Below are 25,666 nucleotides of genomic sequence, written 5' to 3'. Positions count from 1 at the left end.
CAAAGACTAAGTGCAGGCACAGGTTGAATGATGTGTAAAACGCAGGGGACAACTGAGATACCAGGGGTGCAGGACAGTTTAACTGGCCAATGTAAATTAATGGAAACAAGACCTCAGTTCTTGCCTATATCTGCCCTAACTGGACCTGAAGAGCGGACATCCACCCTGAAAAGGGCAAACCCACAGCTGGAACCTGTCTAGATTCCCTAAGTGTCCCTAGATCTAAATAGGGTCAAAAAGGCAGATACAAGGAGAGAACAAGACAGATTAAACTAATAAAGTAACCAATGACAGAAAGTGAAGGACACTAAGCAGGTACAAGACGGACTAACTGAAAAAATCTAGAATTTTAAGTACAATATGGGATTTGTGGAGAAGTATGACAGAGCTCAGAGCTAAGTAACACCATATGAAAAACAAGAGTATAACCAACATCTTCTACTTAGAGGTGCCAGAAATAATGCCTTAACCAAGTTACTGATAGGCTGGGATGAAGGACAGATGAGAGATGTTTCTCCCTCGGCATCCAACGCCAAATGATGCCGCACATGAAGGCGTATTGAGTGGTGTGGCACTGATGGCGTGATGTCACACTGGACTTGTCACTGTACCCCGAACCAAGTACTTATGGCACCATGACATATAGGTTATGAGCATGGGCACCATCCTCGGGAGCTTCAGCACCAGCATGTTCAGGTCAGCTCCTTGGTGCCTTTATTGAAGAGCAGTATTTCAGAGCTTAATTTAAAGGGATTCATTTTATATATCCATGATGAAATATATCATCATACCATGTAAAGGCAGAGATTCAGCATACCTGAATGTCCAGATCTGGAGTAACACAATCCTTAAGGAATTCAATTGGGGCCATCATAAAGGGACAGTGGTTTGTGAAAACCTGCAATAATACACCGTATAATTATGCTGTTAAAGTCACAGAAAAGTAGTACATGGGTCATTCACCCCAATCTACATAAAATAGAACGGTCTGTAGAACATTACATTTATCACTTTGTCAGCGAAAAGATACTTCTGAGAGGAAAAACATAGAAAAGCAATTGACATTTAAAAGAGGTTTTCTAGGCAAATACTATTGGTAACCATTCCTTAGGATATGCCAACAGTGGTTGACTGCTGGGAATCCACCACTTGGGATTCACGGTGATCAGCTGATCTCCCAGCCCTCTGTCAGTGCAGTGGGACTGGATGTTGTCATCGGGGTCAGAGCAGGATGTCTCAGAGGCGGCTTTACTACAATTGAAACCAATGGCAATGAAGCAGCTTATTAGGAAAGTGGCACATGACTTAAGAGGGATGCCCAGGCCCAGAAAAAGCCTAGCAACATGGCAAAAAGGGTGACATTGAATAAATAAAGATGGTTAAAACCTTGGGGATCTATAAATTTAGCGATGTTAGAGGGATGGGGAATGTGAGGTTAAGAGTAGTCTTTTACCTGACTAATACGTAGGCAGGCTCTGAGGGGGTAGAAGGGACGGGTCCTCAAGGCAGCAATTGGATAAAAGGAGCAGTTTGTGACTTGCCCACCAAATTATGTTGTGGTTCATTACTAATTTTCTTTGTGGGGTAGAACGGTCATGGCAGCTGGCAGGAATAGAGTCTTTGAAGGAAGCATTTTTCGAGGGGGAATGGAGGTCCATCGAAGATATCGGGAGCCCCCTAGAGTCTAAGTTATACATTTACATGGTGAATTAATGGGAGTGTGTCCTTATTGGACTGAAGTCTCAGTGGGATATTCATTTTAAGCAACATACAGCTAGTGGTGCCCTTGAATCGGCACCGTGTGGCTATGGGTGGAGAAGAGGTGCTAATGTTGCAAAGTATAGTTATGGTGGAAAAGCGTGAGAGAAGAAGAGATCAGCACTTTACCTGAAAGCAGGTCATGATGTGGCCATCACGTGGTACCTCATTACTGATCACCAGATGTCCTGCACTAATGCAGTGATCATTCAGCGGTATATATATATATATATATATATATATATATATATATACACACACACACACACATATTTTATGAACTTTCGCTGGTTCACTCAGATGTGCGGGGAGGTATTGCGGATTCCACAAGCAGAAGAAGAATCGTGGCATGCTATTTTAGCACGGATTCCATGCATACGGGTACATTGATCTTGTAAGGATACATGCAATCAGCAGTGCATACGCAATTAACATTACCTACGGGCACGGATTCGCTTGCAAATAGCTAGGAGACCAGATACAAAAGCCGGAAGAGAGAGAAATATATATTATCACCTGGACAGTCGACTATAGTGTTCGGATGTCATTCCCTGCTTGCGAGCATTCTTCCGCGCGGACAATACACTCTCCATACACGTACATCCACATGGAAAACTGCACGCATACGTAACCGTTAAGAATTTTATTTCCACGATCACTCGTGGGTTTTCTGCTACGGATTTCTGCAAGCGGGCATCCGACCTGTTAGTGTGAGCCCGGCCTTAGTGGGCAGACTTTAGTCAGACATTCCCAAGTCATGCCTGTTAACAGATGCCTATGAATGTTATATGCAGGGGCGTTACTATAGAGGATGCAGGGGATGCGGTTGCACCCGGGCCCAGGAGCCTTAGGGCGCCCATAAGGCCTCTCTTCTCCATATAGGGAGCCCAGTACTATGAATAAAGCATTATAGTTGGGGGCCCTGTTACAGGTTTTGCATTGGGGCCCAGAAGCTTCAGGTTACGCCTCTGGTTATATGCATAGGTAATATTGTAAGTTTTAATAGTAACATGACATTACATTGTAGCTTTTAAGTCCTGTTGCAGCAGTGCAGTAATTATGTTTCCGTCAGTATTACTAGTCCCTGTACTTTAGTAGTATTCAAAATATTCTTATGCTTCATTACTATTCTTCATCTGTGCTACATGAATTTCCGTTCACTATTATTCAGCCTGCACCTGTGCCCTAGTATTATACCACTCGTATGTGTGTTCACTTACTTTTATGACTGCATTAGGAATGCTTCCCTCATTTCCATGATATTATCTACATCTGCGTTCCAGTACCATATTGCATGCATTTTTGTTCAAGTATTACAGTATTATTCTCCTTGCACTGCATGTAGCAAATTAATATATTTTTCTTTTACCTGTATTCACCTGCGGTTCTATCCTTACATGTGATGTTAGTGTATAGCACAGTTGTAAATGGAGATATGCAAGTACTACATATTGTATAAATGTAACACGGCTGTCAACTCCTATGATCAATAGCATAGCAATAGGCAGCTAGCCGTCACAACTAGCCTCAGGCAACTGGGGGGCGCCACAAATGTCACCAGTATTATGAATAGGACAATATATTAGATGAGGTGCAGATTTTGCATTGGGCCCCAGAAACTTAAAATTACAGTTCTTCCTATGACGTTCTGCATGGGATGTAGATGAACTAGGATCTAGATCAGTGTTTACTAAACTCCTGTCCTCATGGAGCCCCAACAGGTCATGTTTTCAGGATATCCTATAGTAAGAACACCTGTGGCAATGTCTGAGGTACTGACAATAATTACATCACCTGTGTAACAAAGAGGAAATCCTGAAAACATGACCTATGGGGGTCCCTGAGGACTGGAATTTGGGAAACGCTGATCTAGATGGATGAAATAGGATCTAGATGGATGAACTATGTGACTGTGGTGCAGTTTCTCTACGTTTCCACCATCACTTCCTTACCTCTCTAAGTCCTTCCAAAGCCAGAGAACGGAAGGACAAGATCACTCCAACAATGGTCATTCTTTTCAGCAAGTTTTCTGGAGCTAGACAGATAAAAGAGCAGATAAGAAGCAGAATGATTATTTTATAAGACGACGGTATGAGATTGTCATCAGATTGGGAATTATCTCATAAGGCTTCTGGGAAAAATATGTTAATATGAAAAAATTCTAAATTGCATTTAATTATCTACAGATGCTCATCTTGTAGGTCAGGTTGCATGTTGTTTGAGGTTCTGTCAAGTTAAGCTTATAGGCTCAAAGTAGCTGACCCACTGAGTCTGGTGATGTTAGTCCTATACTTATCTTCCCCACCATTCCCCTGTTGTTAGGCATCTAAGCGGTTGCTGAACGCATTGAGGCGCACAGTAAGTAGTCTTCCCATTCTATACATAGAGAGGGGAAGGTAAGTAAAAGAATTACATCCCTGGATTCAGTGGATCAGTTACTTTGAGTCCATAAGCTTAAACTATAGGGCTCAAAATAGTTGACAGGTTCCCTTTAACCCTTTCCAATCCACTGTCTGACGTATTCCTACATTCTGATTGAAACCTGTGCAGCTCCTAAGTAGGAAAACGTCCGGCAGGGTATTCTTACTATATATTACTGGCCGCTTTGTAGTCGGAGGCCTCTCCAGCATGTCACATACTGCAGTACTGGCTCAAGCCAGCAGATGGCGCCATTGTATGATGGCAGAAAAAGAAAGCCCCCTAGGAAAACCTGAATCCAAAATTGGATTGCAAAGGGTTAAAGAAGGGGGGGGGGGTGGAGCCTAAAACTTCACTTCTTGTTCCTGTCAGGCTGACTGGTACTAGAAAGGCACGGACCGCGGCCGCAACATCAACAGCTAATTGTAGAACAGCAGAGGATTTTGTATTTTAACAAAAAAAAAAAGTTTCTATATCTCCTGAGTTGACTTTTTTGGGGTTGCCCAGTCCCTGAACACATCGCTGGCAGCCCAGTACTCTCTGTCATGATAGGGTCCTAAAATAGTAATTCCTCAGGTTTATTACTGTATCCCTGTACCTCAGTTATAATTCCACTTCTAAGACTATTGTGCTGCGTGAATAAGTGGAGTTACTTTGCAGACGCTTTGCTGGCTTTAGTATCATGGAAGGACTATGTAAAATATGTCTGCAATTTCTAAATGGTAACTGCAATATCTGCACTTTGATACACCCCCTTAATTAAGGTATAGCTGAAAGTCTACACTTCAATCACACACTGATGGCTTTGTTTCAAATTCATCATGCCGATGTACTGAGGCTAAGTTATAAAAACTGGGTCACTATCCAAATACTTTTAGACCAAAGCATATATCAATCTGCTCAGCTCATTATGCCCTAGCATTGTGCCTACTGATTGCACTGCATTTTCAATGTATCGGGCTCACTTAAAGGGGTTGTCCCGCGAAAGCAAGTGGGGTTCAGCACTTCTGTATGGCCATATTAATGCACTTTGTAATATACATCGTGCATTAATTATGAGCCATACAGAAGTTATTCACTTACCTGCTCCGTTGCTAGCGTCCTCGTCTCCATGGAGCCGTCTAATTTCAGCGTCTAATCGCCCGATTAGACGCGCTTGCGCAGTCCGGTCTTCTCCCTTCTGAATGGGGCCGCTCGTGCTGGAGAGCTGCTCCTCGTAGCTCCGCCCCGTCACGTGTGCCGATTCCAGCCAATCAGGAGGCTGGAATCGGCAATGGAACGCACAGAGCCCACGGTGCACCATAGGAGAAGACCTGCGGTCCACCGTGGGTGAAGATCCCAGCGGCCATCTTCGCAAGGTAAGTAAGAAGTCACCGGAGCGCGGGGATTCGGGTAAGTACTATCCGTTTTTTTTTTTTTTAAACCCCTGCATCGGGTTTGTCTCACGCTGAACGGCTATTGAAAAAAAAAAACCCGTTTCGGCGCGGGACAACCCCTTTAAATTAATGTTCTCTCTCCAAAACAAATAAATACTGTAGCTTACAATATTTGAAAACAGAAACAGAAAATATTCCTAGAAACAGCAGTTTAGCTTTTCTCTGCCGGGTGACCTAAATCATCTTTCTCTTGATTTAACTCTAATATACCAAGTTCGCATCCTAACATTATACACTATCCTACCAAAAGTACATAGACATCTGAGCAAGAATCAAATGTAGTATTTGTTTTCATACATTACTACTTAGTGGGGTTCCTTTGACTCTAATGATATTGGAGACTCTCTGTGGCATGCTTTCTACTAACGTCTGATACACTTCAGCTGGTATTGCCCTCCATTCATCCTGCAAATGTCTGGAGAGTTCTCCAAAGAAGATGGATGCTGTTCATATTTACTGAAAATGTTCAGTAGGGTTCAGGTTGCGACTCTGTTCAGTCCAGTCTAGTCGTGGAACATTCATATACACAAACCAACATAAAACAGAGTTGGATTAGTGACAAGGTGCGTTGTCTTGTTGGAAGTACTGCTGACCATTCCCAGAGTATTGTCAGCAGCACATTATTGTGTTCGTAGACCACTACAACCAACGGACCGAGACTATGCCACGTAAAACACCCCCACACCATAATGGAATCTACGCCACACTTCATTGTTAGCATGACACACTCAAAAGGCGTTCCCCAGGCATCCTGCATACTCAGGTACATCGATCTCATTTGAGGATAGAATGGCATAATTCGTCACTCCATAGAACGTTCTTCGCTCGCCCAACTGTCCAATGATGATGCACCTTGCACATTGTAAACGGGCCAATGCATCTTTGAGAGAACTCACTAGATGTTCGCAGGATGAATGGAGGGAAATACCAGCTGATGGGTATCAGTTGTAAATAGAAAATATGCGATGGAGAGTATTCTATATCATTTGGGGCCAAAGGAGGCCCCACTAAGTATTAAAATATGTAAATAAATATCACTTTTGATTTTTGCTCACGTGTCCAATCATATTTGGTAGGATAGTGTACAACTCCATATTTAACAGTCGAGAAATTGTATTCTGTACCCATCACATTCATTTATTGTACATCATCCTTAAGTAAAACAGCTGAGGGAATGTAAGCATGTTTATTATGTGTCCCGCTCAATAAATATGGGACCATTACCTATTGATTGCATCTGAGTCTCTAAGGGTCCTTTCAGACAGGCTGAAAATCAGCTGGTTATAACAAGCACCGATCAACAAAGCAGTTGATTAATGCATGTTCTCTGCCAGTCACACACGGCACAGAATTGCCCATATAGCAACAAATGATCAGTAATGTGATCATTTGTCTACACACAGCCATCATTGTCCACATGGGGAGATATGCAACTGACGAGAAAACATTTTTAGGCTTGCTAAAAAGACTGGATCGGCTGACGAACAAGCGTTTGCTCGTTTATTGGTTGACTACAAGCCCTCTTACACCACTCAATGATCAGGCAAGCTAATTATTGTTCCCAATAATCAGGCTGTATGACCTTGTCTGACCTTGATTATACTATGTACTTTCAACATTGCATCAGTAGCTCATTTACTGTGACTTCCCCGCATATCCTTAGTTAGTGTGCCAGTCAATTGATTAGGAGGCTTTTCTAGATAAAACTGTCAGTTTGATAAGAGATGCAATGTATAGTATAAGGACATCTGTCGAGATGCGTCCCTTGTTACCAGGAACATCCAAGTATAACAGCAACTTACAGCTGAGCTTGGCTAGCAGAGATGGCATCAGCTCCACATTGCTGAAGTTGGACCGGATTTGTACCAACGAGTCCATGTTCTCTACAACAAGTTTCTGGAGGTGAAATAAAGAGAATTACACTGAAGACGTGAAATAAAGGGATTTACACTGGAGACATTCTTAATACAGTTCATCATTATCAATTATGCATGTAATGCTACATACACTTGTTGGCACATATTAAGGGCAAATGCACACAGGAACGCCAATAAGCTTTACCAGCCTTGCAGCTATGCCAGTTGGAAATCATCAGAACAGGTTTGCATTCTCTGGATGTAAGCAAAAATGTTTTCACTTACGGACATAAAACAGACCTTGAAAATTGTGAGGGATTGGGAGACAAAGTATATTAGAAAAATGCACAACTGGTGAATAAGAGTTATCTACATATATAAAGAGTTTGGATTGGGGCTGGTAAGGGTGTGTTCACATGTAAAGAGTATCTATCACAGAACCACAGATGAATAAAATGTAACTTTTAGTAAATTCACAATAAATAAAGCAACAAGAAATATCAAAAAGGACAAAAAAAACACTACTAGGACCATAATATCAAACCAGTATGATGTATACAAAAATAAAAAGAGTAGTACAGAGCAGCAGAACAACTATATAAAATGAGGAGTGGGTACTGACATTGCCCTGACTCTTACCCTAAGTGTCATTAATTAATACAGAGCATCCGCCATGAAAAGGCAACCCCATCCATGAACCTCATCCTAATGAATTTACCTAAAAAGCATTCCGACACATTTCCCCTCAAAAAATTCTAGGTCCAGGTACAGTATCAAAAACATAGTCAAAGAAAAAAATAATAACTACACAACTGTCAGGATTTGAACCCAGGAGCTCCTGTGGCGGTGGCTCCATTGTTCCTAGTTCCCGCTCCTGTTTCTCTGATTGGTTTCACCCTGTCCCTTGATTGCACACCCCATATAAACCTGGCCTTGTTCCTTCTTCCTTTTCATGATTCTTGTGCTCTATGCCTTTAGTCTAGCTCTGCTATAACCGCTCCTTTCTATACGATTGCTGCTCCCCGTTACCGACCTCTGCCTACATTCTGACTACGCTACCTGCCTGCTCCCTTATATTGCAACAGATCTACCTGTTACCAACCCCTGGCTTCTCTTGATCTTGCTGTTTGTACACTCGGGTTACAACATGAGGCTCTAAACCCACTCCAGATCGTAACAACAACAGTGAATGCTAGTTAATAATTTAAAGAGACTTTATCACCTATTTTTAGCTCTTTAAGGGCGCCCACCCACTGGCGTTTGCGATTTTCGTGCGTGAAAAACGCAGCGTTTTCGCGGCGTTTTCGCGGCTTTTCCATTAATTTCCATTGACTTTCATGGGTGCATTAGGAGAAAAATAAGGACACATATGCAACTGACAGTTCCTATGTTAAAAAACGCAACGCAACACAACGCAAAACGCCAGTGGACAGGAGTACATTCAATTCTAATTGCTCTTGAGAAAAAACGCAAAACGCAAAGAAAAAAAAATCGCCAGTGGGTGGGCGCCCTAAGTCAGGGTAAATGCACACAGGCGGATTTCAATTGCGGAATCTGGAACAGGCGACCGCCTCCGAATTCTGTAGCAAATACCGCCCATAACGAGCAGAAACCATTTGCGGTTTCCGCTTGCGTATGAAAAATCGCAGCATGCGCCATTTTCCTGCGGTGTCTGCATGAAGTCAATGGAAGACGTCCAACCCACGGCCCATCCCCAATTGACATTGCGGATGGGCTGCGGATTCTGCGGGAAAAGCAGGAGTTTAAAAACAAATCTGTACTGAGCATGTCCGACGGCGAGCTGTGCAGACCATCTGCAGTACAGAGTAAGGCCGGCTGCACACGGCCGCGATGGGCTCCGGCGCGGAATTCCACGGCGGAGCCCGTCACGGCGCCCCCCAGAGACCCCATACTTACCTGCGGATCCGGCGTCCTGGGTCCTGCATGACGCTTCGGCGTGACGCGGCGTGACGTTTCATATGACGTGCTGGCCCCATCATATGACGCGGCAGCATAAGGCGGAGAGGCGATTTCACGCTATCTTTCGCTGTGCTACAGCGGAAGATAGCGTGAACGGACGGCTTCCATTGACTGCAATGGAAGCCGTCTGCGCGCATACCCGCGGCAAATAGAGCATGCCGCGGGTGAGGACGGGAGATTTTACGGTGCGGAATTCCGCGGTGGAATTCCGCACTGTAAGCATTGAGCTATTAGGTTCAATAGAACCTAATAGCTGCGGGCAAGGCAGCGGATTTTAGCCGCGTATTATGCGGCGGAAATCCGTCCGTGGGAAGGAGGCCTAAGAGAAAGAATGCAGGCGTGCGGACGCCACTGCTGCCAAGGCCAGATTCCACTGCAAGATTCCGCATGTGGAATCCGGCTCTGCTGTGTGCATGTGGACTAAAGGAAAGAAGGTTTCTTAACCAACATAGAAGAGAGTTCTTTACTGTAAGAGCAGTGAGACTAAGGAACTCTCTGCCTGCGGATGTGGTGATGGCAAATTCAATAAGAGAGTGCAAGATGGACCGGGATGCATTTCTTGATCGTTACAATATTATATGTGATAATCAATAATCACTTCAGAAGGATAAATGATCCAGGGATTTTTTTTTCTTTAAATGCTGAAACTTGTCTTCTACCTATTTTTTTCCCCCTTCCTCTGGATCAACATTGGGGGGTAATAGGCTGATCTGGATGGACATATGTCTTTTTTCAGCGTTACATACTAGGTTACTATGTCTTTATTAAGTTTAAAAAAATGATCCGAAACATTTCGACCCACACGAGGGTCTTGTCAAGCATGGAAAGCACACAAGGTCTTACTTTCACAGTTCTTTCTACATTTTAGGGCGATGTGCTCTTTACACAATAGCTTGTACATAAAAGGCCTACTTTATGCAATCGATACATGTAGTAATACCCAGGAACCTTAGCACAATTGACTTTAAGAATTGCTACTGGCGGGTCTTACAAGCATATCCTTTATTTCAACTATTAAAAGAAGTAAAACTTCTAAACAAACCGGAGGAACATTTACCTGCGGTACAGAGCTTTTATGTTCAGCATAGTGTGTAACAAGCTCACTTCACCGATGGATTTGTACTTTTTTGTAGTTGAATTTAAGCTTCTCACTCTGATGCTGACTGAGAGTGGGAAGTCTTCCAAGAAGCTGCAATTACTTCTGCATATTTATCCAAACCTACACGTCTAGTTGTCTCCAATTCTGTATTATGAACCTAAAACTGTGCTGTGCACGATGAGGTAACTGCTTACTGCCTGGTAAAAATTAGCCTTAGGAAGATTTTGATGACTACAATACATAAAGAAGAGACAAGAGCAGCACTGAAATGTGTAGCAGGATACTGTACAATGACCAGCATGTCAGGGGGCTACTTTGGGCTGGAATATCATAGACACTTTTGTAATAAAGCTATTTATTTTTCTTTTCACACAGAGGCACAGAAGCTAAATAGTTACAGTCACGTTGAGTTGTACAATATGCTTGGTGTTTTCTTTCACACTTGATGGGCAATTACTTTTGAGCAAATGAACAGCTACATAAAACTTTGCAGTCTATTGCCAGGGCCTGGAGGACCACAAATTGTTTAGAAAGTCAGGCTGTGCCCAAGATGGGTGACACCTCTAATCTAAAGTTTGTGTGCTGCTATGGGTCATTATAGGTGTTGTCAGTAGTGTTTCACCAGCCATTGTAAGTTTCCCCAAGAGCACTGAAACAGCTAGGCTATTACCGTTTTCACAAACTACCTCCTGACCACCGACAGCTGTATACGTACAGGGTACTGGTGTATCTTGTCTCCACCGGAAGAATGGGTGGAGACATGGCTTGGTCTGGTTGAGTTGTAGGGGAGGGCTTTTTGATGCCCATAACAGCGCTCCCATCTCCCCTGCTGAAGACGCTGCTGTCAGTGTTTCGCCTCCCATCTGCCATGCCGATCCTGTGTCACCTCACTGCTGCTGTAAGTCTCCCATGTCGAAACCGCTGCCTGTGCTCCCTGGGCCGCTGTGACTGTCAGCTGCCATTGGCTGTCTATTGGCTTCCTTTGCCCTAGGGTCTCCATTCGCATCTCCGCTGTCAATCTGCCCCTCCACCCCACGCCCCCTGCTATCCTCCGCTCACGGACCCGCTGTAACTGTGTTCCCTGCGCCCTCACTCTTCCCTGGCACTGTCCTCCCCTTAGTGCTTTCAGCTGCGCTGTCAGTGTCCTCCCCGCCTGCCGCTGTCAGTCTCCTCTCCAGGCGCCCGCACCCCCTCAATCTCCCCCGGGATTCTGTGCTCCCGGCTGCCGCCTGCTGTCAGTCTCCTATCCGGCAACTGCGCTAAGACAGAGAGCAGGACCACCTTTTGGGACGCGGGGACGGCATGCCACATTGCAGGGAGGCCGGCGACAACACAATTACAGCTGGCCCCATTGGAGGGACGCTGGCGGGGAAGCCGCTTGAAGTTGAGACAGGAGGGTATTGCACAGCCCAGCCAATGAGCAGTGTGGGCGTACCCTATACCTCCCGCAGCACAATCCCAGGTCTCCACCCATTTTTGTGATCTAGACAAGATACACCAGTACCTACATATAGCATGTGCATTATCAACACTTGCATTTTACATTAGAATGTGGTCCCTGGCCAATGCGTGGTCAATACAGTTTGAGCCCAAAGTCTTTTTAAAGAGATGCTGCGTCTAGAAATATCACTTTATCTTGCAGTAACTGCCAACTGCACTATTTCCTCTTGCAAGAAAAAGGTTACTGCAGACTACTTCCAGTGTCCACTGTTAGGGCCACCTGTAAACGCATTTCTTGTTTCCTCAACTCTCAGTCTGACTCTTGCTTTGGCCTTTGACCAGGCCATGGAACAACAAATCCTTAGTATAATGCTGAACTTGTTTGCTAATCAGATTCTTTGGACACAATATGCAACCACTGGTTTCCTTGGACAACAGCTTCTCTCACCTGCCTCTACATATGTCTCTCTCTCTTTCTCAAATGTGACTGCTCTGAAGGTTTCCAGTCTCCAAATCCCATCCCTCTCTCTCACAGTCTACACATAGCTGTAGCTTTGGCTACCTTCCCCTCAGGGTTTAGTCAGATAAATGTCAATCACTGAGTAGGACCATCCATTGGACCATCCACTTCAACTGGGTTGACATCACCACTTCGGCTCCAGCCCACATGATCCTCACACTAGTACATACTCAGTTAATTTCGCTTTCGATGGAGACACTTTTCTGTTGGTGTGTGGATTGATTGGTCGGCTGGAAAGTATATATCGCAGCTGGCCAATCAGTTTTAGTGTGTACACATTTATTCTGTCTCCTCCTCACAAAAGACACCGCTATACTTTGTCTGACAGTGTTTCTAGTTAAGTCGGTAATTTATGGTCTTGTCCTCATCTAAGTCCAGATAACTGTTTGATTATCAACTTTATCTGGGGTGTTGTTACATGTTATCTCCTGAACATCAGTTGTTCATGTACTTGTGCAACATCTAGCATTTTCATATACTTATATAACATCTATTGTAGCCACATTCCCTATTTCCTGCTAGGAAAAGTGAGGGTCGCTCCAGGTTTCTGATGTGGGGTGGCCCTCATCAGGGCAGGTGCTCCACTTTTAGGTAGTGTCTCCTCACATTAGTAGGTTGGGGTCACATTCCCTGTTTCTCCACTTTTCCATTTCCTTATAATATTTTGTGCTATTCATATTTGTACCTTCTATGTATATATTCATCCTTTAAGGATGAACAACCTTTACGTCCAATCCAGACATGGGGATTTCCATCTGGCTTGCATGTAACAAGTGGCCATTTAAGGGATCCAGTAGCACTCCCTAGTTAAGCTTTCATGAGATAGGCCAATTTCACATCTACATGCAGCACTTTTGCCTAGAAGCCGGGCAGCTGGACGGAAAGCAGACGGACCCCACTATAGTCAATGGGGTTTGTCCGGCACTCTTCAGTTCTGGAACTATTCAGCCGCAGGGATTCTCCTTTCCTGCTCCGTAAACGGAGCAGGGAAGCAGAACCCCGAGGGCAGATGTAAAAAGACTCAGATACTTTTTTCTACAAGTAAACAGCGCTTTAAAAATACAATAACAAAAAGCTACATTTTCTTACAAAAAGTATCAAATGGTAAAACCTTGCAAAAAACTAGCGGCACATCATATAGATTTTCCTTTTCTACTCATAATAAATTGAAACATTTTATTGATCCACCATTTGTGATCAGAAGAAATTGCTGCCTATTGAGGTCTCATTGTGCTCCCTGGAATGTTTGCAGTCTATTGATCTGCTGTTTGCTATGAAGACATTGCCACATTCAGCCGCTGCAAAGCTTTGACTTTTGTATCACGTTTATTATTCTGACTGTTCTACAGGGGAGGATGAGCGCTTCACATGAAAGGCTGTTAATCAGCAAAAAAAAGGAAATCTGAGGTTCGTTATACGGCTTTATTTGGTGCATCCTGACAGTTCTACACTTCTAACATTATTATGTAAAATTAAAAGGATGGCATTTAAAGGGGAAGCGTCACTTAAAACAGAAATATGCATGAACTAAGATTAATATTTTTCCCATATCTACAAGTGTCTATGCATGATTCATGTAAAATATAAAAAGTAACACTCCACAAAAAACGGATAAGCTACAGAGCCCGTGTGGGCGTAGACATGCCGCAACCCATGCATTACGGATGAAACTGACATAGAAAATGATTTAGAAATTCTGCGGAATCCATTCTTTGCAATACAAAGGGAGTCATTTGCAGCATTTCAGTAGCAAATTGAAACTCAAATCAAAATCCACAGTTAAGGCCGGCTTCGCATGGGCATAAGCGTATTTACGTGTGCATTTGCGCTGAGTATTTGCACAATGGGGGTTGTATTTTTGCGTGTGTGTGTTTTTTACTATCATTTTTGTGAGTACCTGGCTTGCGTATGTGTGTAGTATTTACTACGTGCGGGAAAGATGGGACAGTATAACACTTACATCCCTGGATTTAGCGGGTCACTTACTTTCAGCCCGTAAGTTTAACCTTTTCCAATCCAATTTGTATCCTGGTTTTCCTAGGGGGCTTACTCTTTTTCTGCCGTTATAAAACGGCGCTATCTGCTGGCTAAAGCCAGTACTGCATTAGGTGACACATTGGATAGGCTCCAACAGCAGAGAAGCTAGCAATATACAGTAAGAGAACCCTGACGGACGTCTTCCAACATCGGAGCTGTACAGTCTTAAATCATAATGTCTTTAGACGTTAGACAGTGGATTGGAAAGGGTTAAGGCTGCATGCATATGGCAAAGCCGAATTCCACATGCGGAACCCCGCAGCGGAATCCGGGCCCTGGTAGCAACAGCGTCTGCGTTTACCTGCTTTCTTGATCTTCATCTGTACTGCGGATGGTTTGCTCAGCTCGCAGCCGGACATGCGCAGTACAGATTTTTTCTTTAAACTCCTGCCTTCCCTGTGGAATTTGTGGCCCATCTGCAATGTCAAATATGGACAGGCTGCGGGTCAGACAGCTTCCATCAACTTCAATGGAAGCTGTCCGTGCAGACACCACAGGGAAATAGAACATGCTGTGAATTTTCATCTTCTCCAAGATCTCTCCCCTGCGTCCGACATACTTTGGAACTAACTCCCCCAAATTATCAGATCTCCACCACCTTCAAAACCAACCTGAAAACCCACCAAAAAGCCAACTCAGAATAACCCTGCTGCTACTACACCCCATATGAGCGGCTTCTACCATCACCTACTGTCTTCCAGATTGTAAGCCCTCATGGGCAGGACCTTCTCTCCCGATGCACCAGTCTATGTCTTTTTTAGTTATTTTCATTATTCTTGCTTTATTTCTTATACACAGAACCCCTCTTTATATGTACAACTACCTGGAATTATTCTTAAAGGGGTTGTCCACTTACTGGCCAACATCCCCCTCAATGTTGCAACGGTGTTAAAATGACAAACAGAGCTGTAATGACTTGTCTTCTGCCGTGGGGATCCAGCGCTGTAGTCTCAGCATCCTCACAGTATTTGATGAGGAAGATGTCATCACAGGAAGTCACTTGATTACTGCAGCCAATCAGAGGCTGCAGCATCACCAGCCGCTCTCCTGGTATCAGTGCTAACATCCTGGGCGCCATGATGCCTGCAGTTCAGGACGGTGACCCTGCAGCTACAGCGCTGGATCCCTGTGACAGACGAGGGGTAAGGACAGTTATTTTAGCACAGTTGCAGCTATTGGGGGAATGTTGTCCAGTAACCGGATAACCCCTTTAACTATTTAATGTATGCAGCTCACATGCAGTCTATTATGTTACATACTATAATCAAATCCAGTGTATAGTTTGATCCTCTACAGTAAGTAGAAGAAGAGGAAGAGAAAATAAAACTTTGGTTCAATGTAGATGAAAAGAAGCAGGAGAGCGGCAGGTCATCTATACATTCCTTTTTATCATTTCCTGCAATGACCCGCAGGCTGAACTCTTCCCAGTAATGGTTTATTTCTGGAGTGCTCTGCAGTAACTATACGCCTTACAAGACACAACCCACAGCTGTGTAGATACAGTCATAGCAATGTGCTTCTGCACGCTTAGCGCTCCTCTAGACGAGTGGATCTGTGGGCGCAGAAAAATGGCAAGTGCAAAACGGAGAGAATATAACCCAATGAGTTCATTCTCATTTCTCTCTTTTTTTGCACGCACGATTCTTGCAGGCATTAAAAAAAAGGAACTGCCTTATCTTGTAAACGGTCCCCACCAAAGAGGTCTATGGGAGGTGTGCAAACACGTACATCTGCCCACGCGGGTATGCGCTAAATGCAGCACATACCCATGATCCTCCCGACCCATATTTGCACAGCCATAACAGCTACATACACTTGTTCACTTCGCAAAAAAAAGTACGCAGGAGTTAGCGAATTGTGATATACGCTCGTCTGTTTAAGCCCTCAGAGAGATGGACGATAAGACAATTATCAGGAAGAGCTAACAGAGGGATGGAGAAGAAAAGTTAGGTGCAGGCCGGAATTCACATGGACGTACTTGAGCGCGCGTTTGCGCACGGGAAATCTGCACGCACAATACACAGAAAATATAAGCTATTGATGGGTTCATACACATGTGCGTGTTTGGCCTGTGCAATAGAAATATGCAGCATGCTCCATTTTCCTGCGCATTTGCGCAAGGAGAGAGTCCATCTTGAACTGATTCGATTAATTGACCATTTCATCAGACCAGAGCATCAGTGTGTTTTTGTTTTTTTTTACGTGCGCAATTACGGGCAACTATTGCACACAAAAAGTAAAGTAAGGGCTCCCTCATGCATGCAGAGTATGCGGAGAATAGAACCCCTAGATTTCATGGGGTTCATTCACATTTCCTTTTTGGCGTGCATTTTTCTCGCATGTGCAAAAAATACAGAACATGCTCAATTTTGGGCCCCATAGAAAATTATAGGGGGGTTGCAAAAGAGTATGCAATATGCAAATGAGTTTGCAATGCACACTTGTCACGTTCTCATTTTTGATTTTAGGGCTTCTTCAGATGGGCGTATGCACAAATACGGTCGCCGCTACGGAGCGTAGTTGCGCATGAATAGGTATTTTATTTCTTCTTGGACTTTTCAAACTGCGCGCCATAGTTGGAAGATAGGTCCTGCCCGATCCTTCCTGCATGTAGTATTAACGGGCGAGAATCCTGCTAGTGAAAACAAAACCATTAAAATCAAGGGTTTTGTTTCGTCCCGTTATACGACTGTGATTATCGCGGACGCATAACAGGATAAAATCACTCCCATCTGTTTTACCCCTTAGATGTACTAATTGGAACGGCAAGCCAAACACCTGAGCGGTTCAGTTGCTGCTGACCGATATTTTAGTGATGTGATTTCCAGGGACTCCTACTGAGAGCGAGTATTGCTGCAGAAGACAAGCTGCAGAAAACGTACCCTTTGGTAGAGTTAATCCGCAACAACCTGTAATGTTGGCTCTGTCATTACTATACATGCGATGTCCGCTCCCCTGGAATGACTAGATTAGCTATATCTTATATCGCAACATATATTACTGACATTCCAATACATTTACCTTTAACTCTGCTACCTGAGATGTCACATGCCACATGAGGTTCTCACTTAGAAACTTCATCCCATAGGGACCGAGCATCTCAGCCAAGGCCTTTATCTCTAGAAGACATTTAAACGGAATCAATGGTAAGTACAGGAATACACGTACCACTTATCCTGTACCACTTACATTGGCAATGCTCAACTGACTTCTTATCGATGTAGTAAAGTCTAAAGAGTACTTGTACTTCCATTAGCTGTTTATGGCAGCTGAACATGACCCCATATACCTCTTATATAGCTCTATATGGGGTTGTCTTCAACTGCCAAAAGGTGCAAGTACTCTTTACCTTGACTATGATAAACTTTCTGTGATGAGTTATCTTATGAAAAGTCATTGCAACTAAATGTGAAAAGTTATTGAAAGGGCAAATAAACTGCAGCACAGAACTATTTAAGTGTCAAGTTAAACTTTGCTACATCTATAAAGGGGTACAAACATTAGTAGCAGATTGTTAGGTTCAGTTGTTGGTGGTCTGACTGTTGGGATACCGGTTGAACTCTAGGATGCAGCAGTCAGGTTATTCATTTTGTCGTACAGTACATATTCTGCTGATACTGTCAGAGTGGATACTGGCATGAATATTAACCCTTTCCAATCCAATTTGTATCCTGGTTTTCCCAGGGGGCTTACTCTTTTTCTACCGTTATACAACGGTGCTATCTGCTGGCTAAAGCCAGTACTGCATGAGGTGACACGTTTGGATAGGCTTCGACAGCAGAGAGGCTGGCAATATACAGTAAGAGAACCCCGACGGTTGTCTTCCAACATTGGAGCTGTACAGCCTTAAATCATAATGTCTTTAGACGTCAGACAGTGGATTGGAAAGGGTTAACCAACTGAAAGAAGCAGTGCAAAACCGAAAAACATGGAGGCAGCGTTTAGGGTCGCTGAGGGCCGTGAACGACTAAACAGCTAACAACAACAAGATATTTTGCTATGGTAAATCCACAGCAAAAATCCGTATCAAAATCCGCACATTTGGTGTAGATTTTGATGTGGATTTTGGGATGCATCCACAGCAGGCTTCACTCCTGTTAAAAAGGTGAAATCAGCTGTGGATTAGCACCAAAATCCACATCACAATCTGCACTAATGGTTTGGATTTTGAATAGTTTTTTAATGTGGAAATGATGCGGATTTTCCATTATAGGCCGTATGTATTCTGGTATGTAAGTACGTGTTAACAGTTATACTAACACCTCTGCTCTCTCATTCATTATACTGGTTACCTGTTTCTTGCAGAATCATACTGAAAACTTTCCAACTAGTCTATAAAGTTCTCCACCTTACTTCTCTGTCATACAAGTCAACTCTCAACTCCATATACCAACCCACTCATGCTCCTTACTCAGCCAATGTCCTACAACCCTCCCATATAACATCCTCTGACTCTCATCTGCAGGATTTCTCCCGTGCTGCACCCATTCTGTGGAAGTCACTGCCCTGGATCATTCCTAGTTTTTATCGATCTCTTCAAGGATGTCTACATTATATAACCATAGTCCATGGTCTCTACAAAATCTGATCTCACAGATATCTCCACCAACCCTATCCTCAACTATCTAACCTTGTTGCATTACCCTGCAATTTATATCTGATAACTGGTCACCTGGACTAACTTAGCACCATATTGCAATTATGTGAAGAGCTCTAGAAAGGAAAGACTGGTGGATAGGCGCAACTCTCCAAAAAGATGGAGGGACAGTAGGATGTATTATCCAACGTCTCTTTTATTAAGTATATTAAAAAAACAGGATAGGATATGTGTTTTGGGGAGAACCCCTTCTTCAGTCAAGCTGGATGGGACATCATTTCTGGGACTAAGGGATAGGGGACTCAAAAGTGCTGATTCTACCAGTGATAGAGCTGGAGACAGCAGGAGAAGTGGAGAATGATGGATCTGTCTCCAGCTCCATCACTGGTACCACCAGCACTTTTGGGTGCCCTAGAGTTGCGCCTATCCACCAGTCTTTTCTTTGTATAGCTCTTCCCACATTTGCCGTGCCCACCTTGGTGGGTTCTCCTGGTTGGCAGAACCTCCACAATTCATTCATTCTTCACAGCCCTTCCTAAGGCTTTTTTGGTCTCTAGACATTCATCTGTGACCAAAGCCTCCGAATCCATTGGGTTTGCTCCACCCCTCTCCCTTTCTACATGTTCTAATTATGTAACTCCTATTCCACTTAGATTGTAAGCTGTTATCTTCTTCGTTTGCCTTAGTTGTTTAGATTCCTTGTCATTTTACTTGTTTGCAAGGCTGCTTTCACTTCTGTGTTGGAACTTCCGGACGGAGGTTCCGTCGCAGATCTGGCACAAAATACTGGCCAAAATAGTGCCGTATGCAGCACTTTTTCTTCTGGTAAAATGCCGGGCAGCTTAGCAGAAATCTAACTGACCCCATTACAGTCAGTGGAGTCCTTTTGTCGCAGTTTGATTTTGTCATAAGACGGACCCATTGAGCCAGAGAATTCCCCTTTTCTCCTCCCTGAATGGAGCAAGACAACAAAATCCCCACTGCAGATATGAAGGCAGCCTTACATCGCCAATTGTAAAGTACTGTAGACTATGTTGGCACTTAACAGGAGTTTTCTGGGACTAAATTATTGTTGACTTATCCTCAAGCTTTCTTCCTGTCAGCTCATTGAAGATGTCGCAGCGCTGGGAGGAACGCAGCAGACTCTTCTCAAGCAAATGATACCCTGCTCATCGATCACATGGCCTGAGAGCAGCTCAGTCCTATTCAAGTGAATGTCATTGAGCCGCATTACCAGCAAAGCCACTATACAATGTACGGCGCTGTGCCTGGTATGGACTAAAGTGATAGCGATGATCACTGAAAAGCCACTGTCACTTCAATCAGCAAGGATCGCATTTGGTGGGTGCCCCCAAATCAACTATCGATGACCTATACTAAGGAAAGATCATCAATAATGGTGTGTGGAAACCCACTTTAAGTGACATTGGCACTAGGAATATGCTGTGCCGTGTTATTATTTTAACAGCAAACCTTTAGCCAATTTTGAAAATTGCTTCCATTGCTTGATATAAAAACTAGTGTAGAATGGTCCACAAGGACCCCGGTTTATATTAGTTAGGCCTTAAAGGGGTTGTCCCGCGCCGAAACGGGTTTTTTTTTTATTCAATAGGCCCCCCGTTCGGCGCGAGACAAACCCAATGCATGGGTTAAAAAAAACAAAACGTTTAGTACTTACCCGAATCCCCGCGCTGCGGCGACTTCTTACTTACCTTACCAAGATGGCCGCCGGGATCTTCACCCACGATGCACTGCGGGTCTTCTCCCATGGTGCACCGTGGGCTCTGTGCGGTCCATTGTCGATTCCAGCCTCCTGATTGGCTGGAATCGGCACACGTGACGGGGCGGAGCTACGAGGACCAGCTCTCTGGCACGAGCGGCCCCATTCACCAGGGAGAAGACCGGACTGCGCAAGCGCGTCTAATCCGGCGATTAGACGCTGAAATTAGACGGCACCATGGCGACGGGGACGCTAGCAACGGAACAGGTAAGTGAATAACTTCTGTATGGCTCATAATTAATACACGATGTACATTACAAAGTGCATTAAAATGGCCATACAGAAGTGTATACCCCCACTTGCTTTCGCGGGACAACCCCTTTAATCACACTATTTAGCAGCATCAAAAAAAATCGCCCCAAAATGCGACCATTTGAAGCATTGGATTCCAGTGTCTTCACTCCGATGAATGATTTTTGGACATGTTAAAAGAATTGCGCTGGGAAAAATAGCACATCGGCGACCCCTTTCAGTCACCGATTTTATATGGCGTATCGAAAGATGGGTCTTGCCATATCTTTCGCTGGGACACACTGGAAGCTCCCATAGACATCTATAGAAGTGGAAAAAAGCAAGTAAGAGGGAGTTTAGCCACTTCTGGCGCTCGGGAAAAGAAGACAGCTGGCTCTATTCAAGCATAAGCAATCATTCCGAGGATTTCTGGCGATCCAGGACTTTCCGCGCTGCAGCGTACTTCTTTGCTGATATGCAGCAGCCGCGTGTGTGAACGGCTAAAGATCGGGTGGCAATTCTTCATTCATGCGAATTTACGTGCGTACGGGCGAAGGTAACAAACGCATACGGTCGTGTGAAAGCCTTAGAAAAAAATACAATTGATGAAATGTAACTTGCAGCACTAAATAAGCATTAAGTTGTGCTATTCGTGGCCGTATACTTCATTCTGGTCTTGTGCGCAGTGTAATGGGTTATACTGAAGATTTAGATTAGAACAGAGAGACACAGCAAAAAAAAGACAATTAAATCAAAGTAAATGCATTTCCCGTCAGAAGTGGCTATATACATGTGGTAACAATGTGACAGCTGTAATGAGTATTTGTACGCAAGGTCAATATTGAGCCACAGTGTTCTCAGTAGAAGGAGGAGACTACAGGATTCACTTAAATTTCAGCAGCAAAGACCTTGAAGGACGCCGCTTCTTCACAGCTTAATGGCAAACATGACGCCAATAGCTACACACAATATGCGTTCGATGAACCAAAAATCATTTTTTTATGGCCAACACATGCAGAGTTGAGCAAGCTGAGTTGACATATTCAAGGTTAGCAGCAGATTAACAGGACTGAAACACAGTTGTATTAGTCCGTATTGTACGTGAAGTAGAATACGCCACCATAACTCCTAGACAACACGCCCGCTGCCTTGGGGTCATATTTGACTCTGATCTCTCTTTTGCCCCCTACATCCAATCTCTGGCCCGAACATGTCGGCTGCACCTCAAGAACATCGCAAGAATCCGCTCTTTTCTCACTGTGGAGACGTTAAAAACGCTTATTGTCGCCCTCATCCACTCCCGGCTCGATTATTGCAACTCATTGCTGATCGGCCTCCCCTGTACCAGACTCTACCCTCTCCAATCCATCCTGAATGCAGCAGCCAGGCTCATATTCCTGTCCAGCCGCTACTCGGACGCCTCTGTCCTGTGCCGGTCACTGCACTGGCTGCCCGTTAAATACAGAATTCAATTCAAACTCGCTACCTTCATCCACAAAGCCCTCCACAGTGCAGCGCCACCCTATATCGCCTCCCTCATCTCAATCCATCAACCAGCCCGGGCTCTCCGCTCTGCTAATGAAACCAGACTGAGCGCCCCTTTAATTCGAACTTCTCATTCCCGCCTCCAAGACTTCTCCAGAGCAGCACCGGTCCTCTGGAACGCACTACCAAAGGCTACCCGAGCAATCCAGGACTCGCAGAACTTCAGGCGTGCTCTAAAAACGCACCTCTTCAGGGAGGCATACCGCATTCCCTAAACAAACCTCTCTGTACTCCGCCTGATAACATGCTCCCTGACCTACTGACTGCAATCCCTGCTAGCCATCATAAACCGCTCCTGCAGTCACACCGTTTCTGCCGTCACACGGCTAAATGTCTGACCATTGTCTATGTGTATAGCATCGCTCACTCTCCACCTCGCCATACTGTGCACATCTCCAGCCCCTTTACCCTCTGTATCACCCCATTACTTGGAGTATGTAAGCTCGTTGGAGCAGGACCCTCACCCCTATTGTTTCCATCAACTGATTACTATATGTAACCGTGGTTCTGTAATGTTTGTATTTTGTCTTTCTGTATTCCCCCTGTCTATGTAAGCGCTGCGGAATATGTTGGCGCTATACAAATAAAGATTATTATTATTATTATAAGTAGAGTCCCTGCAGAACTTTTACTGACACTAGCCTTACAGTAGCACTGGTCTGGCGTGGTGGCAACCGTACCTGACAGAGGGGCACTGTACTTGTTCTAAGTATACTTGTAGCAACTTCGTAGGGCCCATTCAAATGGGCGTATGTTCTGTCAGTGTGCTGTCCGTAATTTTTAATGACTGAAAACGGGCAACACTCAAAAAAATCAATTGGCATATTCAGACATGCCTTTTTTTATGCATGCCGATATTGTGCTTAAAAATATTGCTGCATGTCATATTTTGGTCCATATTCAAAACTAAAGTCGCCCGTGTAAGTCTATGAGAGCGCTGCATTTTTTACACAAGTTGCTAGAAGACAGCAAAAAATAAAAAAGTGGCATCAATTGGGCATTCTTGCATCTTTTTTGTAGGTGTAAAAAACAAATGTCAGGAAAGGTATCATTTCTCCTTAGGGAGAGCATCTAAGTGTGTGGGGAGACTTGTAAGTCCATCCATGCTGCTCTGGGAAATATGCAAATGGCACAATACCTCTGCAGCGCCACCTATTGGAAGATAGCATTCCTGCAAGTCAGCTTCAGACTTTTTAAAAAGCCTTGTAATAATGACTGGGAAATGTGAGCCAAAGCAAGAAACTTCTTCAGAAAGAAGATAACCATACACACACAACTGTTTCGGGGTGTTTGCTCCTCTTCAGTGTGCTGTAGGTTTCTGCCTTGGCTAGAGAGAGGCCTATGTCGTGTGTTAGGTAGGGATAGGGAATCATTTCTCCTTAGAGAGAGCACCTAGAAAGTGTGTGGGGAGACGTATAATGCCATCTATGCTCCTCTGGAAAATATGCAAATGAGAAGGTGAAACAATACCTCTGCAGCACCACCTATTTAAGAAGGTAGCATTTCTGCAAGTCAATGTCAAACTTTTTAAAAAGCCTTGTAACAATGACTGTGAATTGTGAGGTTCATTTGCATCCTCAGCTATAGTGACCCAGAGTTAGGGTCCCTCTATCATTCGTAAGCCCGTTTGTATTTAAGTAAGGCTTGCCAATCTTGTGTAAATCTGTTTGTCTCCCTATCCTATAACTGTGATGTGATTGGTAGTTTGGGAATTGGGGGAGGAGTTGTGAGAGACAGATGGAGAAGAAGAGAGTAGTTGGTGGTCGGAGAAGGAGGTGCGCGTAGGAGAGGCGGGCTTATGCTCCTGCCTAGGCTAAGCTGCGGTTATGTCTCTTCTGTTGGGAGGCTTGTCCCTTTCGGGACAGAGGCCCAGGAGATGCTGTATAGGAGTTGGTGTGGGAGTGCAAGCACCGCACGCTCCCCTCACTGAACCGCATCCAGAGGGGAAGAGCAAAAGCCGGCTACAGCTAGCTGCAAAAGTAAGAGTGTTTGAAAGGCCGTGTAACACAAGAGTGGCTGTCCTAAGAAAGTGTCCATCAAATAACAGTGACTGAGGATATGTATGCCTTGGGGAAAGGACTCAAATGTGTCCAGAAAGGTAGAGCTCAAAATCTGTTCAGAAGCATTTATTTTCATGTTGAGAAGTGCAAGTAATTGCCTGTATCCGTAAAATCAAAGTTAGACCATGAGTAAAAGGACACCACGTGTCCCCGAAAATCATTTTGATTGTGGATTTATTTATTCGTCGCAAGTAACCTATCGCTTGTCTAGGGACACTGGCGTCACGACAACAATCTACTATTGCATCTGTGTACTGAGCTTAGTTCTAGAGCTGCATTTAAGCACTGAGCTTGGTTCTGGTACAGTATTTATTCCCTGAGCTCTTCTGGTAAAGGTATGACACTATCTTGCAGCTTTGTGCACAAGGAGAATACAAGCAATGAAGAATATAATTTTTTTTTTGCTTAGGATAGGGTAGGGGCACCAAAAAAGATTCTACACAGGCCGCCATCTAACCTGAGGCAGGTACTGTCATTGAGTACTATGGCATAATAGATATCACCAACCCAGCCCATTTAGAGCTCTTAATACAAAACTCAAGTGTTGCCCAAGTTCTGAAAGGATGGCAAATGTGTTCTTTCTTCATTTTAATAGCTTTGGAAGAGCAAATTGATTTCGGAAAACCCATTTGACTGCATTCCTGAAAAAAAACACTTGCTTATTGCTAACCTGACAGTATTAAGGAAACATAAACTTCTAATATATTTCTAATCTTTCCACAAAAATACATGCCAACAAATCAATAATTAAAACGAGTGTTGGGGGAACCCAGTGGCTGGCGATCCCTGAAATGCAATTCTCTGCTCTGTAATAGATTATCAGGAATTACAGCTCCCCCATCACATATAAGAGTCTAATAACAGTTGACAAGAATTAAAACTCAGAAAAAGATGGGAGGGCCAAGTCAT

The 25,666-nt window shown here is 44.0% G+C and overlaps 1 protein-coding gene across 1 annotated transcript in view; it reads right to left on the bottom strand.

Annotated features, from left to right (window-relative positions):
- The window catches only part of NCKAP1L (NCK associated protein 1 like), a 169,304-nt gene that overhangs the window by 63,124 nt on the left and 80,514 nt on the right, over positions 1 to 25,666 (bottom strand). Inside the window, exons 24-27 of the mRNA XM_066584307.1 lie at positions 17,566 to 17,663; positions 7,415 to 7,508; positions 3,711 to 3,793; positions 818 to 898 (exon numbers count right to left, since the gene is read on the bottom strand). Of these exons, the coding sequence (XP_066440404.1) occupies positions 818 to 898; positions 3,711 to 3,793; positions 7,415 to 7,508; positions 17,566 to 17,663 (356 nt within the window). The remainder of the gene's footprint in view (positions 1 to 817; positions 899 to 3,710; positions 3,794 to 7,414; positions 7,509 to 17,565; positions 17,664 to 25,666) is intronic.

The sequence above is a fragment of the Eleutherodactylus coqui genome, chromosome 1, assembly GCF_035609145.1.
Source record: "Eleutherodactylus coqui strain aEleCoq1 chromosome 1, aEleCoq1.hap1, whole genome shotgun sequence".
Taxonomy (NCBI): Eukaryota; Metazoa; Chordata; class Amphibia; order Anura; family Eleutherodactylidae; genus Eleutherodactylus; species Eleutherodactylus coqui.
Note: the sequence above shows the minus strand (reverse complement) of the source record. Positions and strands in the feature narration are given on the sequence as shown.